At 36.7% G+C, this 26026-nt stretch overlaps 2 protein-coding genes across 2 annotated transcripts in view; one reads left to right on the top strand and one right to left on the bottom strand.

Moving 5' to 3' along the window:
* Positions 1-187: 187 nt before the first annotated feature.
* On the top strand, positions 188-4264 carry LOC138692904 (m-AAA protease-interacting protein 1, mitochondrial). Its single transcript, XM_069816238.1, has 3 exons — positions 188-760; positions 1662-1863; positions 3139-4264. Exons 1-3 carry the CDS (start codon positions 245-247, stop codon positions 3369-3371), a joined length of 951 nt encoding a protein of 316 aa, XP_069672339.1. The 5' UTR covers positions 188-244; the 3' UTR covers positions 3372-4264.
* Positions 4265-7424: 3160 nt separating this feature from the next.
* LOC138692903 (mucosa-associated lymphoid tissue lymphoma translocation protein 1-like) overlaps positions 7425-26026 on the bottom strand; it is a 50746-nt gene continuing 32144 nt past the window's right edge. Inside the window, exon 14 of the mRNA XM_069816236.1 lies at positions 7425-25836. Within this exon, the coding sequence (XP_069672337.1) occupies positions 25778-25836 (59 nt within the window). The 3' untranslated portion in view covers positions 7425-25777. The remainder of the gene's footprint in view (positions 25837-26026) is intronic.

The raw sequence follows: 26026 nt of genomic DNA, 5'->3' as shown, positions 1-26026 counted from the left end.
AACCACCAAACACGGTATGAAACTAATGAAAATTTCTACTTCTATAATCTGAAATGTCATTATCTCATAACGTGGTCAGTGTTCTTATGGTTCAAATTCCCGCAATTCAATCTAGCTCAACAATAATGCGCCCATCGATTCTGGTGGTGTTGATGTGAACTAATGTCCAAGATTCCATAGATGATACCGTAACGGCGTGACCGAATCTCGCATCTGTTGCCTGAACCCTGAACGTCTGAAAGATATGGCTAGATATGGATTTGTTTTGTCTATGGGTACATACATGTGTAAGAATACAGTGGTATGTGACCATTGGATGAATATTGGACGATTTTATTATTATTCAATGATCGGTATGCCTTGTAGGTCAATATATAGTATTTCGACAACTCTTAATTTTACATCAAGTATAAATGTGCATCTGAGGATGGTGAAACAAGATTTAAAAAATAAGATATGTTCAAGCAAGGAAGATTTTCGTTTGCATAAACACGGTGTTACTTGTTTTCATATGGGGAGTGATTGTAATGGTAGGAATGCCACACACTCCAGAGCTCATCAGACTTCGGGTTTATGTCGGTGGTACTCTGATGATAGAGGACCTCCTAGAAGAAAGTTACCGAGTCTTATGGATTTCCCAGAAATTGTGTGGCCAAGTGTTATAAAGACACTCAGAAACTGGATACTAGCAAATCTGATCATTAAACCTTATTTTGATCAAGAATTTGGCCTTCCAGATTTTATTTATGGATCAAAACAGGTATACTTATTTTCGAACAGAAAGGTAATGGGCCTGACGTTCACATGTGCTGTTTTTACCAGGAAAAATAGGGCATTCATCTCTATTCTCCCTCTTAACCCTTAGTGACAAGTAAGGTTTGGTGAGGAGATACATTGACAAGCAGCCCCACTTTCAGTGATAAGGTTATGTAGGGTTCGATGAGGCGATTACTAGCGACAAGTAGCCCCCCTACAGTGATTAGATTGGATGAGATAGATTAGTGACAAGCAGCCCACTGTTAGCGAGGAGGTTAGGTAGAGTTTGATAAGCTACTGTAGTTTAGTGACAAGTAACCCCCAGGGATAAGGTTAGGTAGGGTTTGATGAAATAAATTAGTGACAAATAGTCCCACTGTTAGTGATAACAAGGTTAGGTCGGTTGATGAAGGGTTAGATTAGCGAAGAATGCTTCGCAAAAAAAAAAAAAAAAAATAGGAACGGAGTGTCAGGTCCAGGCCCATTAAATCTGTGTCATTACTTTACAGCATTGTCATGTAAACGTGTGGATGATGTGACAATTATGTTTTTGCAGACTCAAAATACCGGTATAATTAATTTAATAATGACTGTAGTTTGTTGAAATAGCGTTAGCATTTATGTGACATTCATACGAATTCATTTGAATTATCTCCAACTGAGAATTGGTTTGAGCTATTTTTTAAGCCATTGCAGATAAGTTGATAATTAGATAATTTTGATCGCCTGTTTTTTTAGAATTGATTTAGGAAAATCAGTGGAGCAGTATGTAGATAATTATTATTGCCTTTATACGTCCTTTTATTTTGAGGAAATATAATTTCTAAAGTTTTAATTATGAACTGTGAAATAATTTTTTTTTTTTTCACTCAGAAGTAATTATTAGAAAATTCAATTGATTTCAGGCAGTAGAATATGTATCAGGATGTTTATCAAGAGGAGACTTCGCATCTTTAGAAAACATGGTTACACAAGATGCGCTGCAAGAAGTGAAGAGAAATTTATCAACTTTTTCAATGCTTCAGCGACAAGAACTGGCTCTATTAAAGGACGATATTTACTTCTCTTTCCCATATCAAATTGGGGTTATGTTCAGTGATGATGATAGTAAGTTTGTTAGGGTAAGATTGCATTAAAACGTAGCATATATAGCCTATAATAGCTATACTGAGATTTTAGTGCATTAATGTATTATCTTACAATATTATGTAGGTAATTTTTATTTTCTGTAGGCTACTGAACAATGTCATATCAGATGACTGTGACATTAGGGGCCTACCTGGTATGCAGGAAGTAGCTTTCTAATGACTTTATTAATCTCAACTTAATATAGCCTATTTAAATTCTACATTCGTTATCTTGTTAAGCCAAATGCTTGGGTGCGCCATAGCATATAGTAAGAACCTTATTGTGGGGGTAAGTGAGCAAGCTAGCTACAAGTAGAAATGTAGCTAGGGAGGGGAAACTTCTCATTTCACTTTCTTCTTCCCCTGACACGCAGGTAGGTTTCACGAGATAACAAATGGGCTATAAGTTCTTTATTATTGGTAGGTGCATAAGTCAGGTAAACATCTAACAATTATAGGCCTAATTAACAAATAAAAACTTTGCGAGATCTTTTATTGGTCCCATATCTGTGTATTTCAGGAGTTAAAATTGTCTTAAACTGATTACACTGTCTGAACTGTGACGTTAACTGATAAGTCAAAATTATATATATATATATATATATTTTTTTTTTTTAATTTTGTGCTTAAATCCAATTAACACGTATCCTAATTTGAAACTTATATTAACAGAATTTGGAGTAATTTCAACGATCCTTTGATTTTTCACAACAGAGCTTTAAAATACAGGTTTCTCAAAACTTTAAATTTTGAGTTGTTTTCCCTTTGAACTGAGCCATTGATTTGTTTATGTCCTTCGAAGATCTGGGTGTGCAGTTTGAGCGACGGGAGGGCAGGGTGGTTTTGACATAAACTCATTAACAGGTCTCTTTTTAGATTGAATTCGCAATAAAAATATAAACAATTCTATATGAATAATTCATTGCTCTTAGGAGATAATTTGTTTGATGTCAACTTCACCATTCATTTATCATAGTATTCTACATATAATGATAATTCCATGCAACCTGCTTCTGCCACTGCACTGGTACTTGGTACAACTGTCAATGACTGAACTTTGTATTCACATATTATACTAGAACTAAATGTGTTAATGTGGGAAAAGTTTAGTAGATCCAAGTAAAGGATAAAACAACCAAAATTTCGTGACACACGTAGCATCTCACAGCAAACTATTGTCTTGCGTTGACAATATTACTGGTCGAAACAAATATTGAACAGAGTTTAATTGTAATTTCTTTCTTTTTTGTTTTAGAAAATCAGCAAAGATTTGTAGAAATAACAATGTGCTATCATGTGCTGCAAGGACTAAAGGATCTGACACAGCAAGGAATAACACCACCTTTGAATATGGGGATGTTGCCAGAGTACAGAGACAAGATTTTCATTTGTAATTACCGATTCATCAGAGAATTTACTAAAGGTGTAGAAGACCAGTGGACTGTGAATGTCATCAATCATTTCAAACCGTCAGATTATGTTAGTTAATGGATTTCGTTTTATTATAGTACAAAATATTTAATGCAGAATAGATATTTATGTTATTGAAATTAATTGTAAATATATACATTGTCTTTTGTAGGCATTTTTTATACAGTATGTTAACTGATGTTTTAGGCAGTGTGTTCTTGTGAGTTATGCTGTACCACGATGAACTTCTTTGAAAGTAACTTAGTAATTTATAATAAGAACAAGTTTGTACTATTAAGCCACACTTTATATTTTTTAATATTGAAAGTGGTGAATAAAATTTGTTTGAATAATGGCTCTAAGTCTAATGTGAACTATAGTTAGTCTATATAATAATGTATGTATAGTTCCATTTTATAAATTTTGTTGCAGCTCATTTTTGATTTGCCAATTTTTAATTCTGTATGACTTATTTGTGGTATAACATAATAGAATCGACCACATTATTGTAAAATTCTTCTTGAAAGTGTAAAGAAATGAACTGGCGAATTGTACAAAATTAACAGCACAAGTCTCTGTATATTGTAAGGTAAAGAACAGATTTATACTATATTAACATTGGATATATATATATGCCTTATTTTTTTTAAGACATGTTTAGAATTATAATTAATGCCATTTATTATGTTAAATGGCTTTTTAGCAATATATATACCAGTATAAGAAATATACTGTTCAGACTGATTTCATTCATAGTACAGTATTATGTAGTTTTAATTTGGTACAGTGAAGCTCAAACAATAAATGTAATTTACATAAAACTGTAATGGAAAATTATTTAATATTTCTGAATATGAAAGCCACCGCTATTTAAGGGGCCTTATAGTTTTCTCAAATGACGTGTGGCTTATCTGAGTAAGTGCACTATATCTAATGTAACTTTTTTTTAAATAAAGTTTATTTATTCTTAATAGGTAGTATAATACAGAAATCAAAATAATGCCTGTCACTAAATAAATGTGTTAATCTTTGAGAGAATATGTATAGAATGTGATTCACGAATATTGAAATGAAATGATTAACCTAAAAATGTCTCATTGAGGGCAAAGGCCTCCTCCTATAGAGAGAAAGCTCTGTTTGTCTCATGCGGTGAGCTACTCTGCATAAGAGATGTTGGGATTGTTCACTTGGTTCACATTCTACACTGTTTTGATATTGTTCAGTTAACTTGTTTCTGTCACACTGCATTTAGTCGCTGTTCACTTGTCTTCTTAGGTTTTTCTAGTCTTTTCTATTTCTTGCTCTGCTTGACCAGTGGCTTCCTACACATTTTCTGAAGAGTTGGTCCATCTTCTTGGTCTTCAGCATCATCTCTTGCCAATGCGGAGGTCCCATTGTGTGACTTTCTGCGTCCATCTTCCGTCTCTAAGTCTTGCAACATGACTTCCCTACTTCCATTTGGTGTTGGTGGCTTGCAGTGCTGGATCTTCAATTGCCAACATCTTTTGGAGCACTTCGTTTGGAACTCTGTCCCTCAGTGATAAGCCTAGTATCCTTCTCAGCATGCTCCTTTAGCATAGTTGGAGATTGTTGTGAAGTTTGGCAGTGAGAGACCATGTCTGACACCCATACTACAGTACAGGAGTTACGCAGGTCTCCAATATTTCTATTCTGAGTATTTTGCCAAGTGTTTTCTCCAGTATGATGAACTTGAGAGTCCAGAATGCCTTCCATGGGAGAGAAATCCTTTCTTTCATTTCCTGCTCCGTCTTCTGATGAAAGGAGACTAGTTGTCTTAGGTATGTGTGTTGTAGTTCTGTACCATCAATTGTTACAGGTAACTCCGGCCCGTTTGATATTACTTGTGTCTTGGTCTTGTTCAACAGGAGGCCTGCTGATCTGCTGGCGTTGCATAGTTCTTGGAGAATTGACTGCAGTTCTCTGGGTGATTTGGCAAACAATACGATGACATCAGCGAATCTTAGATTATTTAGTCTGCTACCGTTGATGTTTATTCCCTATTCCTGTTCCAGTTCAGTTTGCCAAACATTTTTTCAGTACACTTCTAAATAATTTTGGGGAAATTGGGTCTCCTTATCGCACTCCTCTTTTGAGCCTGAATGGTCCTCCTTCGATCTCGGTTTTCACTTTGACACAGCTTTGATTATACAGTTTAGTATCGTGATGTATTTATTGTTGTTGACTCCCTGCATGTGTAGTGCTTGCATTACACTTGGGTGTTCAACGGAGTCGAAGGTTTTGCTATAGTCTATGAAAGGCAAGATATACTGTTAAATGGAATTCTTCAGCCTTTTTTTCATGATCTAGCTCACAGTTTGAAGGTGGTCTACCATGCTGTACCCTGGGCAGAACCCAGCTTGTTCAATAGGTTGATTTTCATCCAGGGTTTTCATTAACTTTCTAGTAATTATTTTCGAAAACAGCTCGTATAAATTATACATGAGACTTAATGGCCTGTAGTTGTTTAGGTCATCTTTTGTGCCTTTCTTGTGGAGGAGAATTATCATGCTTGATTTCCAATGGTTCGGTATTTCCTCCATGTCCAAAATTTTGTTGTAGATAGTGGTAATTGCCAGTGTCAGATGATCTGGGGCTTGCTTCAAGAATTCATTGTGTATTCCGTCTTCGCTGGGAATCTTTCCATTCAATTCTTCTATTGCCATCCGGACTTCACACGTTTGATTAGTGCTATGGTTTCCTGGCTAATGAATATTAGGATATGATTTTTATTTTTGAAGCTTTTCTTTTAAAAAGATTATATGAATATACAGTAGGTATGAACATGATTTCGATCACAGAACTACGACTGCTTGGGGTTTTTTTTTTAATAGCTATGTTTGTGTTAGTATATATCATATTTAGAGTTACAGCTTACAAGTGCATAATTAGAGAAGGTGGTTATATGAGACAGTCTTTTTCCACAACTTCTAATTTGAAACAACGAAGTTAAAAATGGGATTTGAGTGATCCCTTATAGGAATATCATTTCTGCTTGTGTGTGCAAAGTCATAACATGATTATATCAAGGAATCAGATGTTATATTTTAGAAGGTTCTCATGCTGCATAATTGGAGTTCCAGAAAATGAGATTGTAATATGGGATATTACTTGTCTTCAAGTCAAAGGGCACTGTTTACCTAGATGCCACATAGACCATAATCAGCGATATCTGATGTATTGTAAACAAACACTGTCGTAATTTTTACATATGGTGTGCTCTCTGTATTGATTGACTCTTACCACAAATTTTAAACTTTTTGTGAGATGTGTATAAAGTAAGGCTACCAAATTTTTTTCACAATTTCCAGGGACATATCGACATATATAACATTTTTATAAGTTTGCCATTCACTTATATTGCTTTTACACACTTTAGAAGTTCGGAAAATTAAAATACTCATTCTATTTAGACACTAAAAATATTGATTCTATTTAACCACTATGTAAACTAGTGGCAATTTCAAAAGGGTGAATTCTTTTAATAGGTCAGTTCTGGATCCCCAATTTTGCAGCAAATTCCTGTTGAAGTTGAAGCAAGCATGGCTGGAACAGTTTCTAACTTATTCTGGTTTTTTTGGATGTCCACATATTCACTGAAGAAAACCTTTCTCCACTCCTACCTTCCGGAAAACAGTGTGTGTTCAATCAACTGGAGTTATGTACAGAAAATAATTTTCTCAGAGGAAAAAAAAAATTACTCCATTTTGAGCAAATATGAGCATTTTCTTCATTCCATTTTGCTATTTTCTCTGAATTCACACGTCTTCAAGCATGAAATTTAATCAAATTATTTCAACCAGATGAAGTCCAGCTATATTTCAAGAAAAATTATGGACTCTCTTCAAATTTTCCTCTTTCTGGTGAAGATCTCAGCAATATACATTCCACAGATATCCTATCTTGTGAATGAATGCTCCAGGCACTGAGATATTGAACAGCATTTTCACAAAATTATAATAAACACTGAAAACCTGGGGACAAATTATTAAATTCAGGGACATGGATGAATTCTATTCGGGGATGGAAAGCAAAATTTGGGGACTGTCCCCAGAAAACGGGGACATCTGGTAACCTTAGTATAAGGGTATCAATAAACATATCATTCAAAAGCATTTTTACTAAAAATATATTTTTGTGAATTTGTCAAAATATAATCATTTTAATACATATCAAATTAAATTCCATCTAGTAATATATACATACATACTGCGTGTTCAGTTCAAAGTGTGTCGTGGCTCGCTGTATGTCATGTGGCTACCTGATGAGCCTAGAGAATTCTATCTTCTTACACTTCCGCAGAGGCATATTACCTATGTGCCAGAGAAGTTGCCTAGCAAGTACGGCGATCATTCTGAAGAGTACTTACCGATACGTACGGTTAACGCCGGTAGTGGCAGGAATGTGAACTGTTTGGAAACACGTACTGAGGTGAGTTTTTTCTTACTGTCGGGATATGGGGAGAGGGTTAAGACGATTACATACAGTATTTGTTGACATTAACTTCGACGGTCAACATGGACACGGAGCATTTGATTTGTATTGTGGAATGTTGTCGTACGTAACCGATGATAAATACCCTGCGTACGACTTGCCCGCGCAAAACACAGTTCGAAAGAGGTTATGGTAGCACACAGACTGCCATCTGTTGCTACGACGTTCAAGTTTTACCGTACACATTCTCAAGTTCAGATTGAACGCCTTGATTTATAGGCAACTTCTCTGACATAAAAGTTGAAACTCGCTTCAAATTGCTGACTCACAACAGTGACGTCATGACACACTTTGAAATGAGCATCCAGTATATTCAAACATACCACTCTTAATTTCTCTCTGAATGCTGAATAAAGTTAATTTTATCTAAAAGCACTTACATATTAATTAGCAATAGCAAGAGATTCTCAGTATACCAGGTAAGTATTTGAAATTACACTGTAACTTCGTTTATAAAAATAATTTTTACACCTTATGAAAGACAGTCATGAAGGTGATACATAGTTTCTCATACATTTTATGCAGGTTACACCAAATCAGTTCTTTATCATGCTAGAAATTATGTTCCTGTTCACAATTTATCTCCTTTGAAGTTTAGGTCTCGGCTTCGTTGGGTCACAGCTGTATTCAGGCCATTTAACAATGCAAAAGTTGATCCCGAATGGGATTTTTCATTTTCAGGAAAAGATCATAGTCAGGTGGATTCATGTTCGGACTTCAGACTGACTGAGGGGAGTTTTTCGCACTTGTAATCAGTCATGTGGCACTCACTGGCTCGGCAATTTGCAGTCTTGCATTATTGTAGTGAAGTAGCACACCAGACTTCAATAGCTGTGGTCGGTTCTGGCGAATCTTTGAGCACAGTTTCTTATGGGCTATGTCTGCACATGTGATCCATCTGTCTTCTTCCAAAACATTGGCAACAATTACCTCTGTGGAGAAGTCCGGTGATGATTTCAGTCTTCCAGTGTGTTGTCTTCTGTAGACATATCGAGACCTTCGGGAAATGGTATTATGGTCTACTGCAGAGTCACCACACACTTCTCTTGAAGAAATTCATAAATTTCCGGCTGCATATGTTCATGTAAATTTTCTATTTCAATGAATGATCTTTGATCTCAGACAGTGACGTGACTGATTTTCGTCGTTCCAATTCAATCACTTATACACAAAAAAGTTTTTAAGCAATTCAATTGAACTTGCATAGAATCGTTCAGAATAACTCTCACTATTAATTCAATAAATAATAACCACGCATATCCATGGATATGAGAGCACATGCACAGTGTGCATTACTTCTGGGATCATCCTCTTATTTTCTATTATTTTGTACTTTTTATGTTAAATTCACAATAGTGTATTTTGATCGTTAATACAAAACATTCTGGCAATTATCTGGGGAGGATGTATTTCATATAAAAATACCAACTTTTTGGCATTCCTATTCTTCTTCCCCTGTACTCTTCAATAATACTAGACAATGACAATATCAATATGAGTGGACATATGGGATTAAATCAATGTTCTATGCTGGTTCTTAGCCTCTCTACCCTTTACCCTGGTGACTCAGGTTCGATCCCCATCCACGAAGGAATTTGAAGTGAATAAAGCAGGCACAAAGGGTTACTCTCAGGGTTCTCCCATTTCCCCTCACCATTATCATTTCACCAATACTCTACTATAGCAAAGGGTTCTCTATCTTTCTCTACATCCAATGAAAGAAAAGACGAAAGGAAGAAAAGAGCAGAAGTGGACAACTTTACAATCTGTACCATAAGAAAAAAAAATTCGCGCATATTCCATAGAAAAAGAATGCCCTATCGTTGGAAAACTGTTAGAAACTTCGAACGAAGGTCTGCTTACTGACTGCAGACGAGAATTTCTACATCAGACATTGAAGAAAATTGGCTTTAAGAAGAAAAAGTTCAAAATAATAGAAAAGTATTCATAAAAAGATCAAACATTACAATGTGGAGAACACATTATTTAAATGAAATAAAAAACACAGGAGGCAAAGCAAGTATAGTGTTATGTAGACGAAACCTACATACAAGCATCACACTCTGTGAAATCATGCTAGCAAGGACAGGAAGAATTAGGCATTCTAATTAAAATAGGAAAAGGTCAAAGGCTAATAGTGCTAGCCCTACACAGTGGGAGGAAAGAGGGATTCATGGAAGATGCATTATCGGTGTTTAAAAGTGGTAAAAAAAAAAAGTAGGGATATCATGCCTCCATGAACGCAAATAATTATAGGTGGATGGCGAATTAACTTCTCCCTGAATTAGAATCTTCTAGTGTTATTGTGAGATGTGTAGATAGATAAGAGACCCCACACAACTCCTAATCACAAAATTGTGGAGTGACAGAGAAAACACGAAATTTACTTCAATTAATCAGACAGGAGGTCCCAGCTTCTCCAGATAGTAAAATGAGTTCACTACGAATGAAGATATTATGTAGTTAATGAGGTGACAATGAAATATGGTCACATATCCCTTTGGCTTCCCACATATCATCCCAACTTAAATCCAATTGAGTTGATATGGGGTGACATAAAACATCAAGTACCTAACCAGAGTACTGGCACATCTTTATGTGAGAAAGAATGTTTGCTCATAAAACTAATGACAAATATTCCCCCAAAAAAATGAAGGAAATGTTGTGAGCATCTGTGCAAAACAGAGGACAAATATTTTAACAGGGAGTGTGTGGTTGATGCAGAAGTAAACAATGTACGCATCTCCTTATTGAATGAGAGTAATTATAGTAGGGGGTCTAGTGCTGCCAATCTGAGTTAGGAGATAGATTCTGAATGGTGATCGATAGTGGGAAATGTACAGTGAGTGTGCGAGAAGGAAATTAGGTAAAATTACTATCACAAAATAGAAAGAGTGGACTATTTTAATTATCTGGGAACAATAATTAACAATAGAAATGATGAAAATCAGGAAATACAAAACAGAATGCTAATCATTCTTATTATAATTTTTTACCCATGTTCAAATCTAAACAAATTCACCCAAATACCAAAATGAGGCTTTACAAGACAATGATATGCTTGGTATTAATTTATGGATGCGAAACATGGGTTATGACCAAAAAAACAGGAAACATAATCAACAGTTTTGAAAGAAAAGTGTTAAGAAGAATTCTCGGACCCGTTAGAGATAATGGGATCTGGAGAATAAGATATAACAAAGAAATTTACAATAGATACAAAGATTTGGAGATTTCAGTAATAGTGAAACTCAAAAAACTGGAATGGGCTGGACATGTTCAGAGAATGGACAATTCAAGCATACCGAAGATGGCTATGCAGGATCAGATATATGGCAAAAGACCTATTCAAAACCTAGGAAAAGATGGAAGGACTCAATCAAGGAAGATTGTCAGCAGCTACTGAAGTGTTGTTGTTGTTTTCTAATGCCAGGCATTTGACAATGAAGTCATTTGACCTCTTGCACTTCAATATTTTTCAAAGATATTATCATGACCAGCCACTGAAGCACAGATTTAGCTACTGAAGTGTAAGAATTGGGAAGTGAGAGCCCGGGATAGAGAAGATTGGAGGCAGAGAATCAAGAAGGCCAGGGCCTGTTTTGGGCTGTAGCGCCAATGATGATGATGATGATGATGATGAACTGTTTTTTTCTAAATGGTTAGTAAAATATACTTTGAATAATATTTTAATTTCAGGTTAAGTTACATTTACATTTTACTATATCTGAGTTTGTGAAACGGTGAACTAATTCCAATAAGATGCTCCTACATCAGATCATGTAACGAGCCACAGACACGCTAACATGTGTTGCTGAGTTGCAAGCTGCTAATCAAGTAGACCTGCTAGCGAAATAGCAACAACGATCTAGGGTGGAAGATTTCTCAGCATGTGATGCCTTAAAAGGTTGCATGACTGCTCAAATACGAGGTTGTTTGAAAAGTTTTGCGTTCGATATTACAGCTTCAGCAATTTGCAAGACACAGACGTGAAACTAATATGTAAGGAAAGCCTAATTCACTGACTATCACTACACCTAGCAGCACTAGACTACAAAGTCACGCATGTGCAGAACAGTTGAGAAAATTGTGACATACATGGATGTTCGACTGAACCAATGTGCTGTGATTGAATTCATCGTGAGGATTGTGAACACACAGACATTCATCGGAGATGAGTGTTGTCTACAGCAACACATCTGTAGATGTGAATACTGTCAGAAGGTGGGCAAGGAGTGTGAAAGACAGCAATCCAGGCATAAGCCTACATGGCTAACCCTGCAGTGTGGACGACCTGTAACAGCCACAAAAGCACATCAAGTGCGTGTGGATGAGCAATTCACACCAATCGCCATGTCAAGCAGACATCGCCACAACAGTTGGCATATCACTTGAGCAAGTCAACCACATTATCCCTGCTTTCCTTGGTTATAGGAAAATGTATTCGTGATAGATGCTATAAATTCTCACTCCCAAAATGAAAAAGCAGTGGAAACAGGTCTGTTACGAACTTCTGATTTGATATGCACAGAAAGGCGGACTTTCACCACTGGATTGTCACTTGTGATGAGCCTTGGGCACATCATTACAACCCGGAAAATAAACGACAATCAATGGAGTACAGAGACAAGGGCTCACCTAATTCCAAAAAATTCGAAGTCATCATACATCCCCCTTCAACAACACTATCTTAAGTTGTTGCAAGGAAGCAACATATCTATGCAGATCATTTACATTTTTGATAGTACTTGCAGTAGTTTGTTGTGTGCACTATTCTGCCTTGGTTGACAATCAGAAAAAAACACTTCCTTATGGTGATACTGCCGCCTAACTGCATGAGCTATGTCAGAACATGGTTTGTTTGTATTTATAAGGGAAAGAAGAATTGAGGAAGTTAAAACTGAAATATGAAGCAGATAAGTTGCGGCTACAGCCATTATGAAGCTTTCAAGGAAAAGTTGGTGCCGATTTAGTAATTTTCACATCACATCGCACATCAACAAACCCAACTTAAGTTGCAAGGAAGCAACATTTATATGGAGATCATTTTTATTTTTCATAGTACTTGCAGTAGTTTGTTGTCTGCAGAAAAAAATCTGCTTTCGACAGTCACCTAACAGAATGAGCTATGTCAGAACATGGCTTGTTTGTATTTATAGGAGAAAGGAGAACTGAGGAAGCTGAGGCAGAAGTATGAAGCAGATAAGTTGTGTCTCCAGCCATTATTGAAGCTTCCAAGCAAATGTTGGTGCTCAATTTAGTAATTTCCATACCATCACATCACATATGAAAAAACTTATCTTAAAGTGCAAGACGCAACATTTCTATGCAGATCATTTATATTTTTTATAGTACTTGCAGTAGTGTTTTGTGTTCGTTATTCTATCCTGCTTGACAGTCAGAAGAAGTCTGCATTTGTGATACAGTCACCTAACTGAATGAGCTATGTCAGAACATGGCTTGTTTGTATTTATAAGGGAAAGAAGAACTGAGGAAGCTGAGGCAGATGTATGAAGCAGATCACAAGTTGCCGCTCCAGCCATTATTGAAGCTTCCAAGCAAATGTTGGTGCCTGATTTAGCAATTTCCACAACATCACATCGCATATGAAAAAACTTAATCTTAAGTATTATATTATTGTGATGTACCGAAGTACAATAATCTTAAGTGCAAGGAAGCATTTTTCTATGCAGATCACTTTTTTTTTGGATAGTACTTGCAGTAGTGTTTTGTGTGCATTATTCTATCCTGCTCTACAATCAGAAGGAATCTGCTTTTGGTTGATACAGTCACCTAACTGAATGAGCTATGCCAGAACATGGCTTGTTTGTATTTATAAGGGAAAGAGGAACTGAGGCAGATGTATGAAGCAGATCACAAGTTGCGGCTCCAGCCATTATCAAAGCTTCCAAGCAAATGTTGGTGCCTGATTTAGCAATTTCCACAACATCACATCGCATATGAAAAAACTTAATCTTAAGTATTACATTATTGTGATGTACCGAAGTACATTAATCTTAAGTGCAAGGAAGCACATTTCTATGCAGATCACTTTTATTTTGGATAGTACTTGCAATAGTGTTTTATGTGCATTATTCTATCCTGCTCGACAATCAGAAGGAATCTGCTTTTGGTTGATACAGTCACCTAACTGAATGAGCTATGCCAGAACATGGCTTGTTTGTATTTATAAGGGAAAGAAGAATTGAGGAAGCTGAGGCAGAAGTATGAAGCAGATCACAAGTTGCTGCTCCAGCCATTATTGAAGCTTCCAAGCAAATGTTGGTGCCTGATTTAGTAATTTCCACAACATCACGTTGCATAATATGAAAAAACTTAATGTTAAAGTGCAAGGAAGCACATTTCCATGTAGATCACTTATTTTGGATAGTATTTGCAGTAGTGTTTTGTGTGCATTATTCTATCCTGCTCGACAATCAGAAGGAATCTGCTTTTGGTTGATACAGTCACCTAACTGAATGAGCTGTGCCAGAACATGGCTTGTTTGTATTTATAAGGGAAAGAAGAACTGAGGGAACTGAGGCAGAAGTATGAAGGAGATCACAAGTTGCTGCTCCAGCCATTATTGAAGCTTCCAAGCAAATGTTGGAGCCTGATTTAGTAATTTCCACAACATCACATCACATATGAAACTTAATCTTAAGTATTATATTATGAAAAAACTTAATTTTAAGTATTATGTTATTGTGATGTACCGAAGTACATTAATCTTAAGTGCAAGGAAGCACATTTCTATGCAGATCACTTTTATTTTGGATAGTACTTGCAATAGTGTTTTGTGTGCATTATTCTATCCTGCTCGACAATCAAAAGGAATCTGCTTTTGGTTGATACAGTCACCTAACTGAATGAGCTATGCCAGAGCATGGCTTGTTTGTATTTATAAGGGAAAGAATAATTGAGGAAGCTGAGGCAGAAGTATGAAGCAGATCACAAGTTGCTGCTCCAGTTATTATTGAAGTTTCCAAGCAAATGTTGGTGCCTGATTTAATAATTTCCACATCACATCGCATAATATGAAAAAACTTAATCTTAAGTATTTTATTATTGTGATGTACTGAAGTACATTAATCTTAAGTTCAAGGAAGCACATTTCCATGTAGATCACTTATTTTGGATAGTACTTGCAGTAGTGTTTGGTGTGCATTATTCTATCCTGCTCGACAATCAGAAGGAATCTGCTTTTGGTTGATACAGTCACCTAACCGAATGAACTGCCAGAACATGGCTTGTTTGTATTTATAAGGGAAAGAAGAATTGAGGAAGCTGAGGCAGAAGTATGAAGCAGATCACAAGTTGCTGCTTCAGCCATTACTGAAGCTTCCAAGCAAATGTTGGTGCCCGATTTAATAATTTTCACAACATCACAACACATATGTAAAAATTTAATCTTAAGTATTATATTATTGTGTGATGTACCGAAGTACATTAATCTTAAGTGCAAGGAAGCACATTTCTAAGCAGATCACTTTTATTTTGGATAGTACTGGCAGTAGTGTTTTGTGTGCGTTATTCTGTCCTGCTTGACAATCAGAAGAAATCTGCTTTTGTTGATAGTCACGTGAGACGGTTTCACGTAGGTAGTTAGATATTATTTGTTTGATTATTGTTTTTTTTTATATATATAGATGTAGTTTTGTACGCATCGCATATTTATCTTGATATAATATTCTACAGTATTGATGTTATATATTATAGATTGGGCTTGTAAAATGATGGTTACAGAACGCTAGAGGTTTTAGCAGCTAGGCGAGGATGAAGAATACATAACAGGGTGAGAGTGCGAAATTCTATTGTGACAGTCAGACTTCTGACGCCGATGTTGCGATGCGTGAATTATTGTATTGTGAGTAGATGGACTCAGTTGACCTGTGTACGCGTCAGTAAGGTAGTAGCGACGAGGCTTTGTCTTCCAAGGGGGAGTTTTGGTGTTTCTGAGAACTATTAAAATGACATTAGTAAATGTTGGGAATTCACTTCAACGTACATTTTCAAGGAGCGCGTCTATGACGACGTTGGTATCATCATAGCCAATTAGAGTTCATAGACAGGTCATGTGATTTAGATGCAGAGGAGTGATTTTAGGATAGTTAGTTGTTGTGAGGAGAGAATAGAAAGACTCATCGGATAGAACTCGTGCGGCGAAGACGTATTCTGAGAGAAGAGTCCGCGAAACATTCTAGTGAAAATACTTAGGCGAGATATTCGATGCGGCAAGGAGATAATATTTCAAATGATAGTTTTTGTCAGCGAATACAGTGACAGAGTATACACTAAAGAGTCAGACACTCGTGCATCGTGATATATAGAAGAGTTTCAGTCTACGTAAATACATATGTTGTGGCCTTAGAATATTTTCAAAGAATTTAAGCAATGTCATACAGATCGTGTTGAATTTGTAGGTTCCATAATAGCCGCCACCATCGATGTACGCTCTTGATTGTTAGTGAATTACTGACTATTCTTTTATCTTTATCAAAACCCTTATCGAAATCAATTATCATCAAGTTCAATAACTCGGCGGATGATTATCAGTATTATAAATCGTTGAGTAGTATAAACACTTTAACTCGTCGACTACCTTCTATGCAGTGAAATTAAACTACACACTTGGACACGCGTTCTACTAGAACTAATTTACAAGCGAAGAATAATAAACATTCTAATTGAGATTGATTACTACAAACTGAAAGTGTGTTCGGATACATCATTCCATTCACCAAGCTACATCTCCCAAACCCCGTGTCCTAACCATTTCCAGCTAACCTGGGAAACTCAACGCTACCAAAGTAAATTCGAGGGGGCTGGTGCCCAAATTAACATCTTTACTGATTGACGACAAAGTGCCACCTCGAATTACTTGTCCGGATTCATTGGAGCTGGCAGCCGGAGCAAGGAGAGGCAGAGAACATCGAATGCTGGACTGTGGCCGCTACGGATCCAAATCCGGGGCGGCTTATGCAACTGCAGCAACTAAGGAGAGCGGCGACAGCCTCGCACCTAACTGAATGAGGTATGTCTGAACATGGCCTGTTTATAATTATAAAGGAAAGAAGTATTGAGGAAGCTGAGGCAGAAGTATGAAGCAGATCACAAGTTGCGGCTTCGGCCATTATTGAAGCTTCCAAGCAAATGTTGGTGCCTGATTTAGTAAGTTTGACATCACATCGCATATGAAAATAACTTAATCTTAAAGTGCAAGGAAGCAAAATTTCTATGGAGATCACTTATTTTTTTATAGCACTTGCAGTAGTGTTTTGTGTGCGTTATTCTATCCTGCTCGACAATCAGAAGGAATCTGCTTTTGGTAATACAGTCACCTAACTGAATAAGCTATGTCAGAACATGGCTTATTTGTATTTATAAGGGAAAGAAGAATTGAGGGAACTGAGACAGAAGTATGAAGCAGAGCCCAAATTGTGGCTTCAGCCATTATTGATGCTTCTAAGCAAATGTTGGTACAGTGTCAAACATTACTGAAGATAAGTCCCGAAGAAGAATAGCCATATTACGAAAAGTGTCCATAAAATTGTTTTTAATCATTGTATGTATTTTAACAACATTTTAATAATTACATTTATGAACACTGTATGAAAAGTGACCACATTGTCTAATTTTATGATATTATCATCAATTATATTTAGTTTTATTTATTTATTTGAAATCAATTCATAAGTTATAAAATGTTCTTATATGATTAGATATGGGAAGAAACTCTAAAGATCAGGAACAGAAGATTTATTGCAGGCTGGCAGCCTTCCAATACCAACGAAAAGGATTCAGAAACTGTAGGATCCTGGGAACCACAGCCAGGTAAGAAAATGTTTTTGCCGATCTGATCAACTAGATAGAGTTGGTCATCAGAGGGATGATTTTGAGAAGATGTACGCTGTATCTTTTTTGAAAGGGGGAAGAGTCAACATCAGATCTGAAAACTGGAAATTTTTGCAGCAGAGGATAGTGAGGAATCTCTGTAAGGATGTCATAACTTTTTTTTTAGGAAGAAAACAGCTGAACCTCGCCTACAGAAAAAGGATTTTGTTTGGACACCCTAAGGTAAAGTTTAGAAGAGACTTTTGGACGACAGTATGATAAATTTTTACAGAAAGTTTCTGATGGAGCATCCGCAGTGGTTCCACATCTGCTACACAATATTCACTCATTACCGATTAAAATGAATAACAAAAATAGCAATTAAAGTTAAGGGAAACCTGCAAATGCATCAAACATGCTAATATGGAAATGCTGGTCAAAGCTCTCCAAAGGGAAGATGTACTCATGATGTAAACACCAAGAGAGGTGCTCGAAAAACTCAGATGTGATGGTGACGTGAGAAATGTTTAATGAAGGAATGTGATTAATATATGAATGAAGAGCTGGATTTAAAAGATGTTGATGATAGGAAAGTTGCGGAGTAAAAGAAGAAATCTATACTAACAAGAAGAGGATTAAAATAGATGTCAATAAAATGGCGCAGAAGACAATCACAACGACCTATCAAAAAATGAAAAGAGAGCTGTCCTCAACTGTGAATAATTTCGTGAAACATGTTGATCGAATTAAGGACTAGCACAGCTTACTGAAATCCCAAAAAGAAATAGTAAATGACAAGAACGCAATCATCCACATGGATTTCAGTGAGAATTATGCCAGTAAGTAATCTGAAAAGACACAAGCAATACCAAGGAAAAGGATTCAGAAACTGTAGGATCCTGGGAACCACAGCCAGGTAAGAAAATGTTTTTGCTGATCTGATCAACTAGAAGAGTTGGTCATCAGAGGGAAGATTTTGAGAAGAATATCAGATGATGCACACTGTATCTTTTTTGAAAGGGGGAAGAGTTAACATCAGAAATGAAAACCGGAAATTTTTGCAGAAGAGGATAGTGAGGAATCTCTGTAAGGACGTCATAATTTTTTTTTAGGAAGAAAACAACAGCTGAATCTCGCCTACAGTAAAAGGGTTTTGTTTGGACACCCTAAGGTAAAGTTTAGAAGAGACTTTTGGACGACAGTATGAGCAATTTTTACAGAAAGTTTCTGATGGAGCATCCACAGTGGTTCCACATCTGCTACACAATATTCACTCATTACCGATCAAAATGGATAACAAAAATAGCAGTTAAAGATAGGGAAATCTGCAAATGCATCAAACATGCTAATATGGAAATGCTGGTCAAAGTTCTCCACAGGGAAGATGTTCTCATGATGTAAACACCAAGAGAGGTGCTCGAAAAACTCAGCTGTGATGGTGACGTGAGAAATGTTTAATGAAGGAATGTGATTAATGTATGAATGAAGAGCTGGTTTTAAAAGATGTTGATGATAGGAAAGCTGCGGAGTAAAAGAAGAAATCTATACTAACAAGAAGAGGATTAAAATAAATGTCAATAAAATGGTGTAGAAGACAATCACAACAGACCTATCAAAAATGAAAAGAGAGCTGTCCTCAACTGTGAATAATTTCGTGAAACATGTTGATCGAATTAAGCACCAGCACAACTTACTGACGTCCCAAAAAGAAATACTAAATGACCAGAACGCAATCATCCACATGGATTTCAGTGAGAACTATGCCAGTAAGTAATCTGAAAAGACACAAGCAATACCAAGGAAAAGGATTCAGAAACTGTAGGATCCTGGGAACCACAGCCAGGTAAGAAAATGTTTTTGCTGATCTGATCAACTAGAAGAGTTGGTCATCAGAGGGAAGATTTTGAGAAGAATATCAGATGATGCACGCTGTATCTTTTTTGAAAGGGGGAAGAGTTAACATCAGAAATGAAAACCGGAAATTTTTGCAGAAGAGGATTGTGAGGAATCTCTGTAAGGATGTCATAATTTTTTTTTAGGAAGAAAACAACAGCTGAATCTCGCCTACAGTAAAAGGGTTTTGTTTGGACACCCTAAGGTAAAGTTTAGAAGAGATTTTTGGACGACAGTATGAGCAATTTTTACAGAAAGTTTCTGATGGAGCATCCACAGTGGTTCCACATCTGCTACACAATATTCACTCATTACCGATCAAAATGGATAACAAAAATAGCAGTTAAAGATAGGGAAATCTGTAAATGCATCAAACATGCTAATATGGAAATGCTGGTCAAAGTTCTCCACAGGGAAGATGTTCTCATGATGTAAACACCAAGAGAGGTGCTCGAAAAACTCAGCTGTGATGGTGACGTGAGAAATGTTTAATGAAGGAATGTGATTAATGTATGAATGAAGAGCTGGATTTAAAAGATGTTGATGGTAGGAAAGCTGCGGAGTAAAAGAAGAAATCTATACTAACAAGAAGAGGATTAAAATAAATGTCAATAAAATGGCGTAGAAGACAATCACAACAGACCTATCAAAAATGAAAAGAGAGCTGTCCTCAACTGTGAATAATTTCGTGAAACATGTTGATCGAATTAAGCACCAGCACAACTTACTGACGTCCCAAAAAGAAATACTAAATGACCAGAATGCAATCATCCACATGGATTTCAGTGAGAATTATGCCAGTAAGTAATCTGAAAAGACACAAGCATTCCATTTTGGAAGCTCAAGATAACAAGTGTCACTGTACACAGTAGTAGTGTATACACTAAGGAGAAACTCAAATGACACCAACATTTAAACTTTCTAGACCATTTCTTCTAACCTTCAACATAAGGTTCAAAGGGTAGCAACCAAAGATGTGAAACTGTATCTATATGCAGATGATATTTCAGAACAAGCTAGGCCAATATTAGTAAAATTTAAGAGTGTGGTTATGAAGGAGAGGATTATGAAGAATAGAAGAATGCTAGGGAACACAACGATCAGAATAGATGAAGACTGGAGCTATGAAGTGAGAAATAGAAGACGAGTTCTAATCCCTTTTCTTAATAATGGACAATTCGCGAAACTCATCAAGGACAAAATTAAGATAAACAATTTGGTTTTTAGTGTAGAGGAGTGCTTAGTAACGTTAAAGGAACCAATCGTAGGCTCAGAGGAAAAGGAAAGGAACAGAAAAATGTTGAAAGAAAAAATCAAGAATATCGTAGCTAAAGGCGAGGTTAGGATTAATAATGCAATTTGAGTTATAATTAATAATCTTAATATTATGTAACTTAGAAATGGACCTGTATTTCCTAATAAGGTTAATAGTAAATGTCCAGCAATTATATTTGCAGCTAATTGTACTGCTAATGTCCCAGGTCGAATTATGTTTCTAATTGTTTCAATACATACTATAAATGGTATTAGAATTGGAGGAGTACCTTGGGACATTAGCAGTACGATTAGCTGCAAATATAATTGCTGGACATTTACTATTAACCAGTGACACAAGCGTGGTGAGTGTACGCGAGAAAAATGCAAACGTGTCAAACTCAGTGATGATTTCCGGAAAGCAGGCAGTGACGTCAACTGATGAAGAAACAGGAGTGACGTGAACTGGCATTCAACAAGCTCAGCAGAACAAGACCTCAATGCAAGCGAATGGAAATAGTGGACATCAGATGGGAGCAATTCCGAAGTGGGTGAAGGAACTAAGATCTAAATCGAGGCTGACGAGAAGCAGAGTAATGCAAGTAGGAGATAGTTCAGGGAGCAGTGATGAAGGAAAGGGGGAAAAAAGGTGAAAAAACAGTATGACTTAAGGAAATGGTGTGGAGGGGAAATAAATCGTGAGAAAAGAAAACTAAGATCTAAAAAGTAGCAATGTGGAAAAGTGAGTAGTGAAAAGTGCAAATAATTAGAGATGTAGAGTGAGGGGAAATGTGTCATACAGGAGGGGGTTATAGTATTTTCGGTATAATGATGAGTTAGGAGTAAAGTAGTGGAAGAATTGATGACAGACAAAAAAAGACTAGTGGAAGAATTGCAATAATAAATTTAAACAAAGTAATGTCCTAATTGACTTGTACGAGAGGCGTGTAAAACGGTGACACAGCACTGTATGGTAATAATGTGAAGTGCCGCCTCACCGAAAGGTGTATTGCTTAAAGACAAATATATGCATTCATATTATCATATGCAGATGATATGGTTGTGTTAAGTAACAAGAGGTTCTCACTCCAAGAGGCACTCAACAATCTAGTGGTATGGTCCCAGGATAACGACATGCAGATAAACCAGAACAAAATGAAAACAATGAAGTTTCGCAAAGGAGGAAAATTATCCTCAAAAGACGGATTTACCTGCGAAAATCAAAGTCTTGAAATAGTAAAATATTTAAAATACCTACGGGTGACCCTGCAAGTAACCGGATTCACGTTCACCAGGCATATTGAGGATAGAATAGTCGCGGCAATAAAAGCCACAATGGAGATACGAAACCTCACGTCCCTATCACTCGGAACATCAATTGCATTATTCAAGCTCAAAATCGCACCAGTAGCATCATACGCCATTGAGATAATATGGTCGTACCTGAGTTACCAAAACCTTAAAATTTTGGACAGGCTAAGGCCAGATATATAAAAAAGAACACTCTGCATCTCGAAGTTCGCTCCAACCCGACTCGTATACCAGCTGGCAGGAACAACGTCTTTCATAGAAGATCTAATGGCCACTTACAACCTGACATCAACCCAGCCAGTACAAGGTTCTTAGACGAATGATGCCAGAAAACCGCAGAAATTGACCCAGCATTTTTCAGCACCCCAGCAATAACAAAGAGGAATGGAAAGCAGCCAATTTCGAGCTACGTCACCATTACATAAGGTTTTCACTACTGCATCTATAATAGAAAAGGCTTTCACCAGATGTCCAGTGACTGTGCGTGTGTAATCTGTGGACTGCATTGCCCATTATATCATCTCTTTGAGTGTTCACTAAGAACACTGCCGCTGTCGTACTATGCTAAAGACAAGTACAAAGAACTTTGTACAATATACTCACTCTGTACCAGTAGCGAAGTGTGACAAAAATTTTGGGTAAGCTGGGCTGAAGACATGGTGATCTAGGCCATGCTTTACATTGCTAAAAGGTAAATGAAACGCAGAAACGCTCTTGTTTTTAATTAACTAAATTCTAAATTGATCTTGTCCCTTCTTCGAAAATGTTTGGGAAAGCTCAGCTTACCCTGCCTACCCCGATGCTTCGCCACTGCTCTATACACAATGTCTTTATTAAATCTATTATTAATGTTCCAATGATATGGGCTAACCTGAAACTAGTTATGGCCTCTCTTCCAGATAAAGTTGACACCATCTACTATGCAGCGATGGCCATGCCACCCAGTACTGTATTAGATTCACATTCAGAGTGCTGTGTAAGGAGTTCTTTGACATGTATCTGCACACCTCACACGTGGCTTGGAACTATCATGGGGTAGGGCATGGCAATGGAGATACCTGCATAAGAATTGGGAACTGTCTGTTGACAAAACGAATTGATATTCCAGACACATGTTCATTGCATTATCAACTCAAGAAGAATATGAAGATCATCAAGAAAATCAGATTAAATGATGTCGAGGAAATGGAAAGGAAATTGGATAGGAAGAATGCGAAGCAATTCAAGTGAACAATGCCTGTTCAGCAAGTCGTCATGGACACAGAGAGTCCAAACAAAAGGTTTTTGCCTTATTTGCAGCTGTGACTGCTCACATTATGAATTTAGGAAGTATCGTGCATAGTGTGATGCTGCACTCGAAATGAACATCCTGGTGATCACATAGGATACTGCAGCAAATAACATGAATCCGTAAATCTCCAAGCAACTTTAAGCCATTCAAAACTAAAAGTATCTAAATGTTCGTGACATCAAAGAGAGTTCTTTCCTGAAAATTTTATTACAGGGAAGAAAAACTTCATTTACTTGCATTGTTGTGAATAAAGATGAAGTTGAGGATCAAAAAGTGACTGCTGAGTATCTAGAATAGTGCAACAATGATAAGAGAGACTAGATGAGAAACCCAAATGATATTTTATATGTAGGGGAAGGTGTTGTACCTTGAGTCATTCATCATTTCTCTGCCATCTGTGTTTTGAAAAATGAAGTATTACAAACAAGTTACATATTTGTACACAAGAGTCCTCTCACAAAGCTCGGTGATCTTCAGATACAGTGGTTTGCTTTCTTTGTGAAGAAATTTGTTTTTGATCTCAGAAGGTATTTTATTTGTAGTTTGTTCTTTATTTTTTTTATGGGGCTGTGTTATAATTCAAGACATTTCCAATAGTAAAGTAAGATCTTTGTTTCTTTCTTGTTCGAATGGTATATTAGGTTATTGTTAGAATATAACCTAACTTTTGAAACATGATGTTCAGTTCACAATGAGCAGTAGTTGTACCTCGGTTCACTGAAGTGCTGTACCTTGGGTTGACCCAAGGTACAACATTGAACTGATGATGAGCAGAAGTGTACAAATCATTATAAATTATTAGTTAATTTAATATAGTTTATTGCTCAATATGTTGGAAATATTATATCGTCATATTTTTATTTTTATAGAACCAGGCCAAGAAGCAAGAATGGAAAAAAGCGGGAAAAGGTAGATGTAGAAGCACTTCGCATGGCTATAAAGGATGTGTTAACAAATGGAACTAAAGTGCGAACTGCTGCCAAAAATTTTGATATTTCGAAAACTACATTGTCTAGGCACTTAAAAAATATGCAGGATTCTAATGAAAATGAGTTTGTGTACAGAGCTAACAATGATGTGAAGAAAGTGTTTACTTTGCCACAAGAGATTGAATTAGTAGAGTATTTTAAACAGGCGGCAAGGCTACATTACGGTCTAAATAGAAATGAAGTTCTGAAACTTGCATATCAGTATAGATATGAAAATAATTTGGCTATTCCAGAGAACTGGAAAATCGAGAAAAAAAGCTGGCGACATGTGGCTTAGGGGTTTCCGTAAACGTCATCCGTCATTGTCACTAAGAAAACCAGAGGCCACAAGTCTTTCTAGAGCAACAAGTTTCAATAGAGAAAATGTGAGTGCGTTCTTCACAAATTTGAAAGATGTGATGACCAGATTCCATTTTCGTCCAAATAAGATCTTTAATCTCAATGAAACGGGTAATTCTACAGTTCATGTTCCACCTAAAATATTCTCTGCAAAAGGAGTAAAACAGGTGGGCAGTGTGACATCGGGGGAAAGAGGTATAAATGTGACAATGATTATGGCCATTAATGCCATAGGCAACCATGTTCCACCTATGCTCATTTTCCCGCGTGTAAACTTCAGGGAGCATATGCTTATTGGAGCTCCACCAGGGACCATTGGTGGAGCTAATCCTTCTGGGTGGTCCAATGAGAAACTTTTTGTTGACTATCTCAAGCATTTCATTGCCTGTGAGAAACCATCTAAGGATAGCCGAATTCTATTAATTCTGGACAATCATGAGTCCCATATTAGTGTCGAGGGAATACATTTGGCTAAGAAACATGGAATTATAATGTTGACCTTGCCTCCTCACACTTCTCACAGGCTTCAGCCTCTGGATCGAATAGTTTTCGGACCATATAAAACTTACTATAATGCCGCTCTGAATCAGTGGATGTTGAATCACCCAGGGACGCCTGCGACTATTTATGATCTAGCTAGTATTATTTGAAAAGCATTCACTAAGGGATTAACCAAGGAGAACATCCAGAAAGGATTTGATGTCACAGGAATTTATCCTTTGAACGAGCATGCTTTTGCAGATCATGAATTCTTGGCGTCATATGTCACAGATCGGCCTTATAATAAGCCTGCTAATGATAAATTTTGTCTATGAGCCTTTAAATCAAAGACAGACAAGAGTTCTTTTATGTTGCCATGAATCTGCATGGACACATCCATCCTCATCAGCTTTACTTCACTTACCAAAGAAACTATGTTACAGATATTTTATTTCTCCAAACTATAATGATCGACTAGGTATGAATTTGCAATTCTTGCATTCACTTCACCAGCAGAAGAACATTAATGTTTGCAAGTATAAATCTCTTGTAGCACATGCCCTTTTGTTCGAAACTGGAATTTAGTTCTCACGATTTGGAATGTTGCACTGAATTGTCTGCTGTTCTTGGTTTGCAAGACCTGAAAATATAAATTTACATACTACAGTACAGCATATAAATGTATAAAGTGCTGATATGGGTTGCAAGGGGTGTGATGTGCATTCTATAACCTCTTCTACCCAATCCCCATCCTCACCTGCAGATGGTGCAATCTGCTTTACTAATTAGGCTCTGAGAACCAAGTAGCAATTGTATAACTGCACCAATCG

This window comes from Periplaneta americana, chromosome 17, assembly GCF_040183065.1.
Source record: "Periplaneta americana isolate PAMFEO1 chromosome 17, P.americana_PAMFEO1_priV1, whole genome shotgun sequence".
NCBI lineage: Eukaryota > Metazoa > Arthropoda > Insecta > Blattodea > Blattidae > Periplaneta > Periplaneta americana.
Note: the sequence above shows the minus strand (reverse complement) of the source record. Positions and strands in the feature narration are given on the sequence as shown.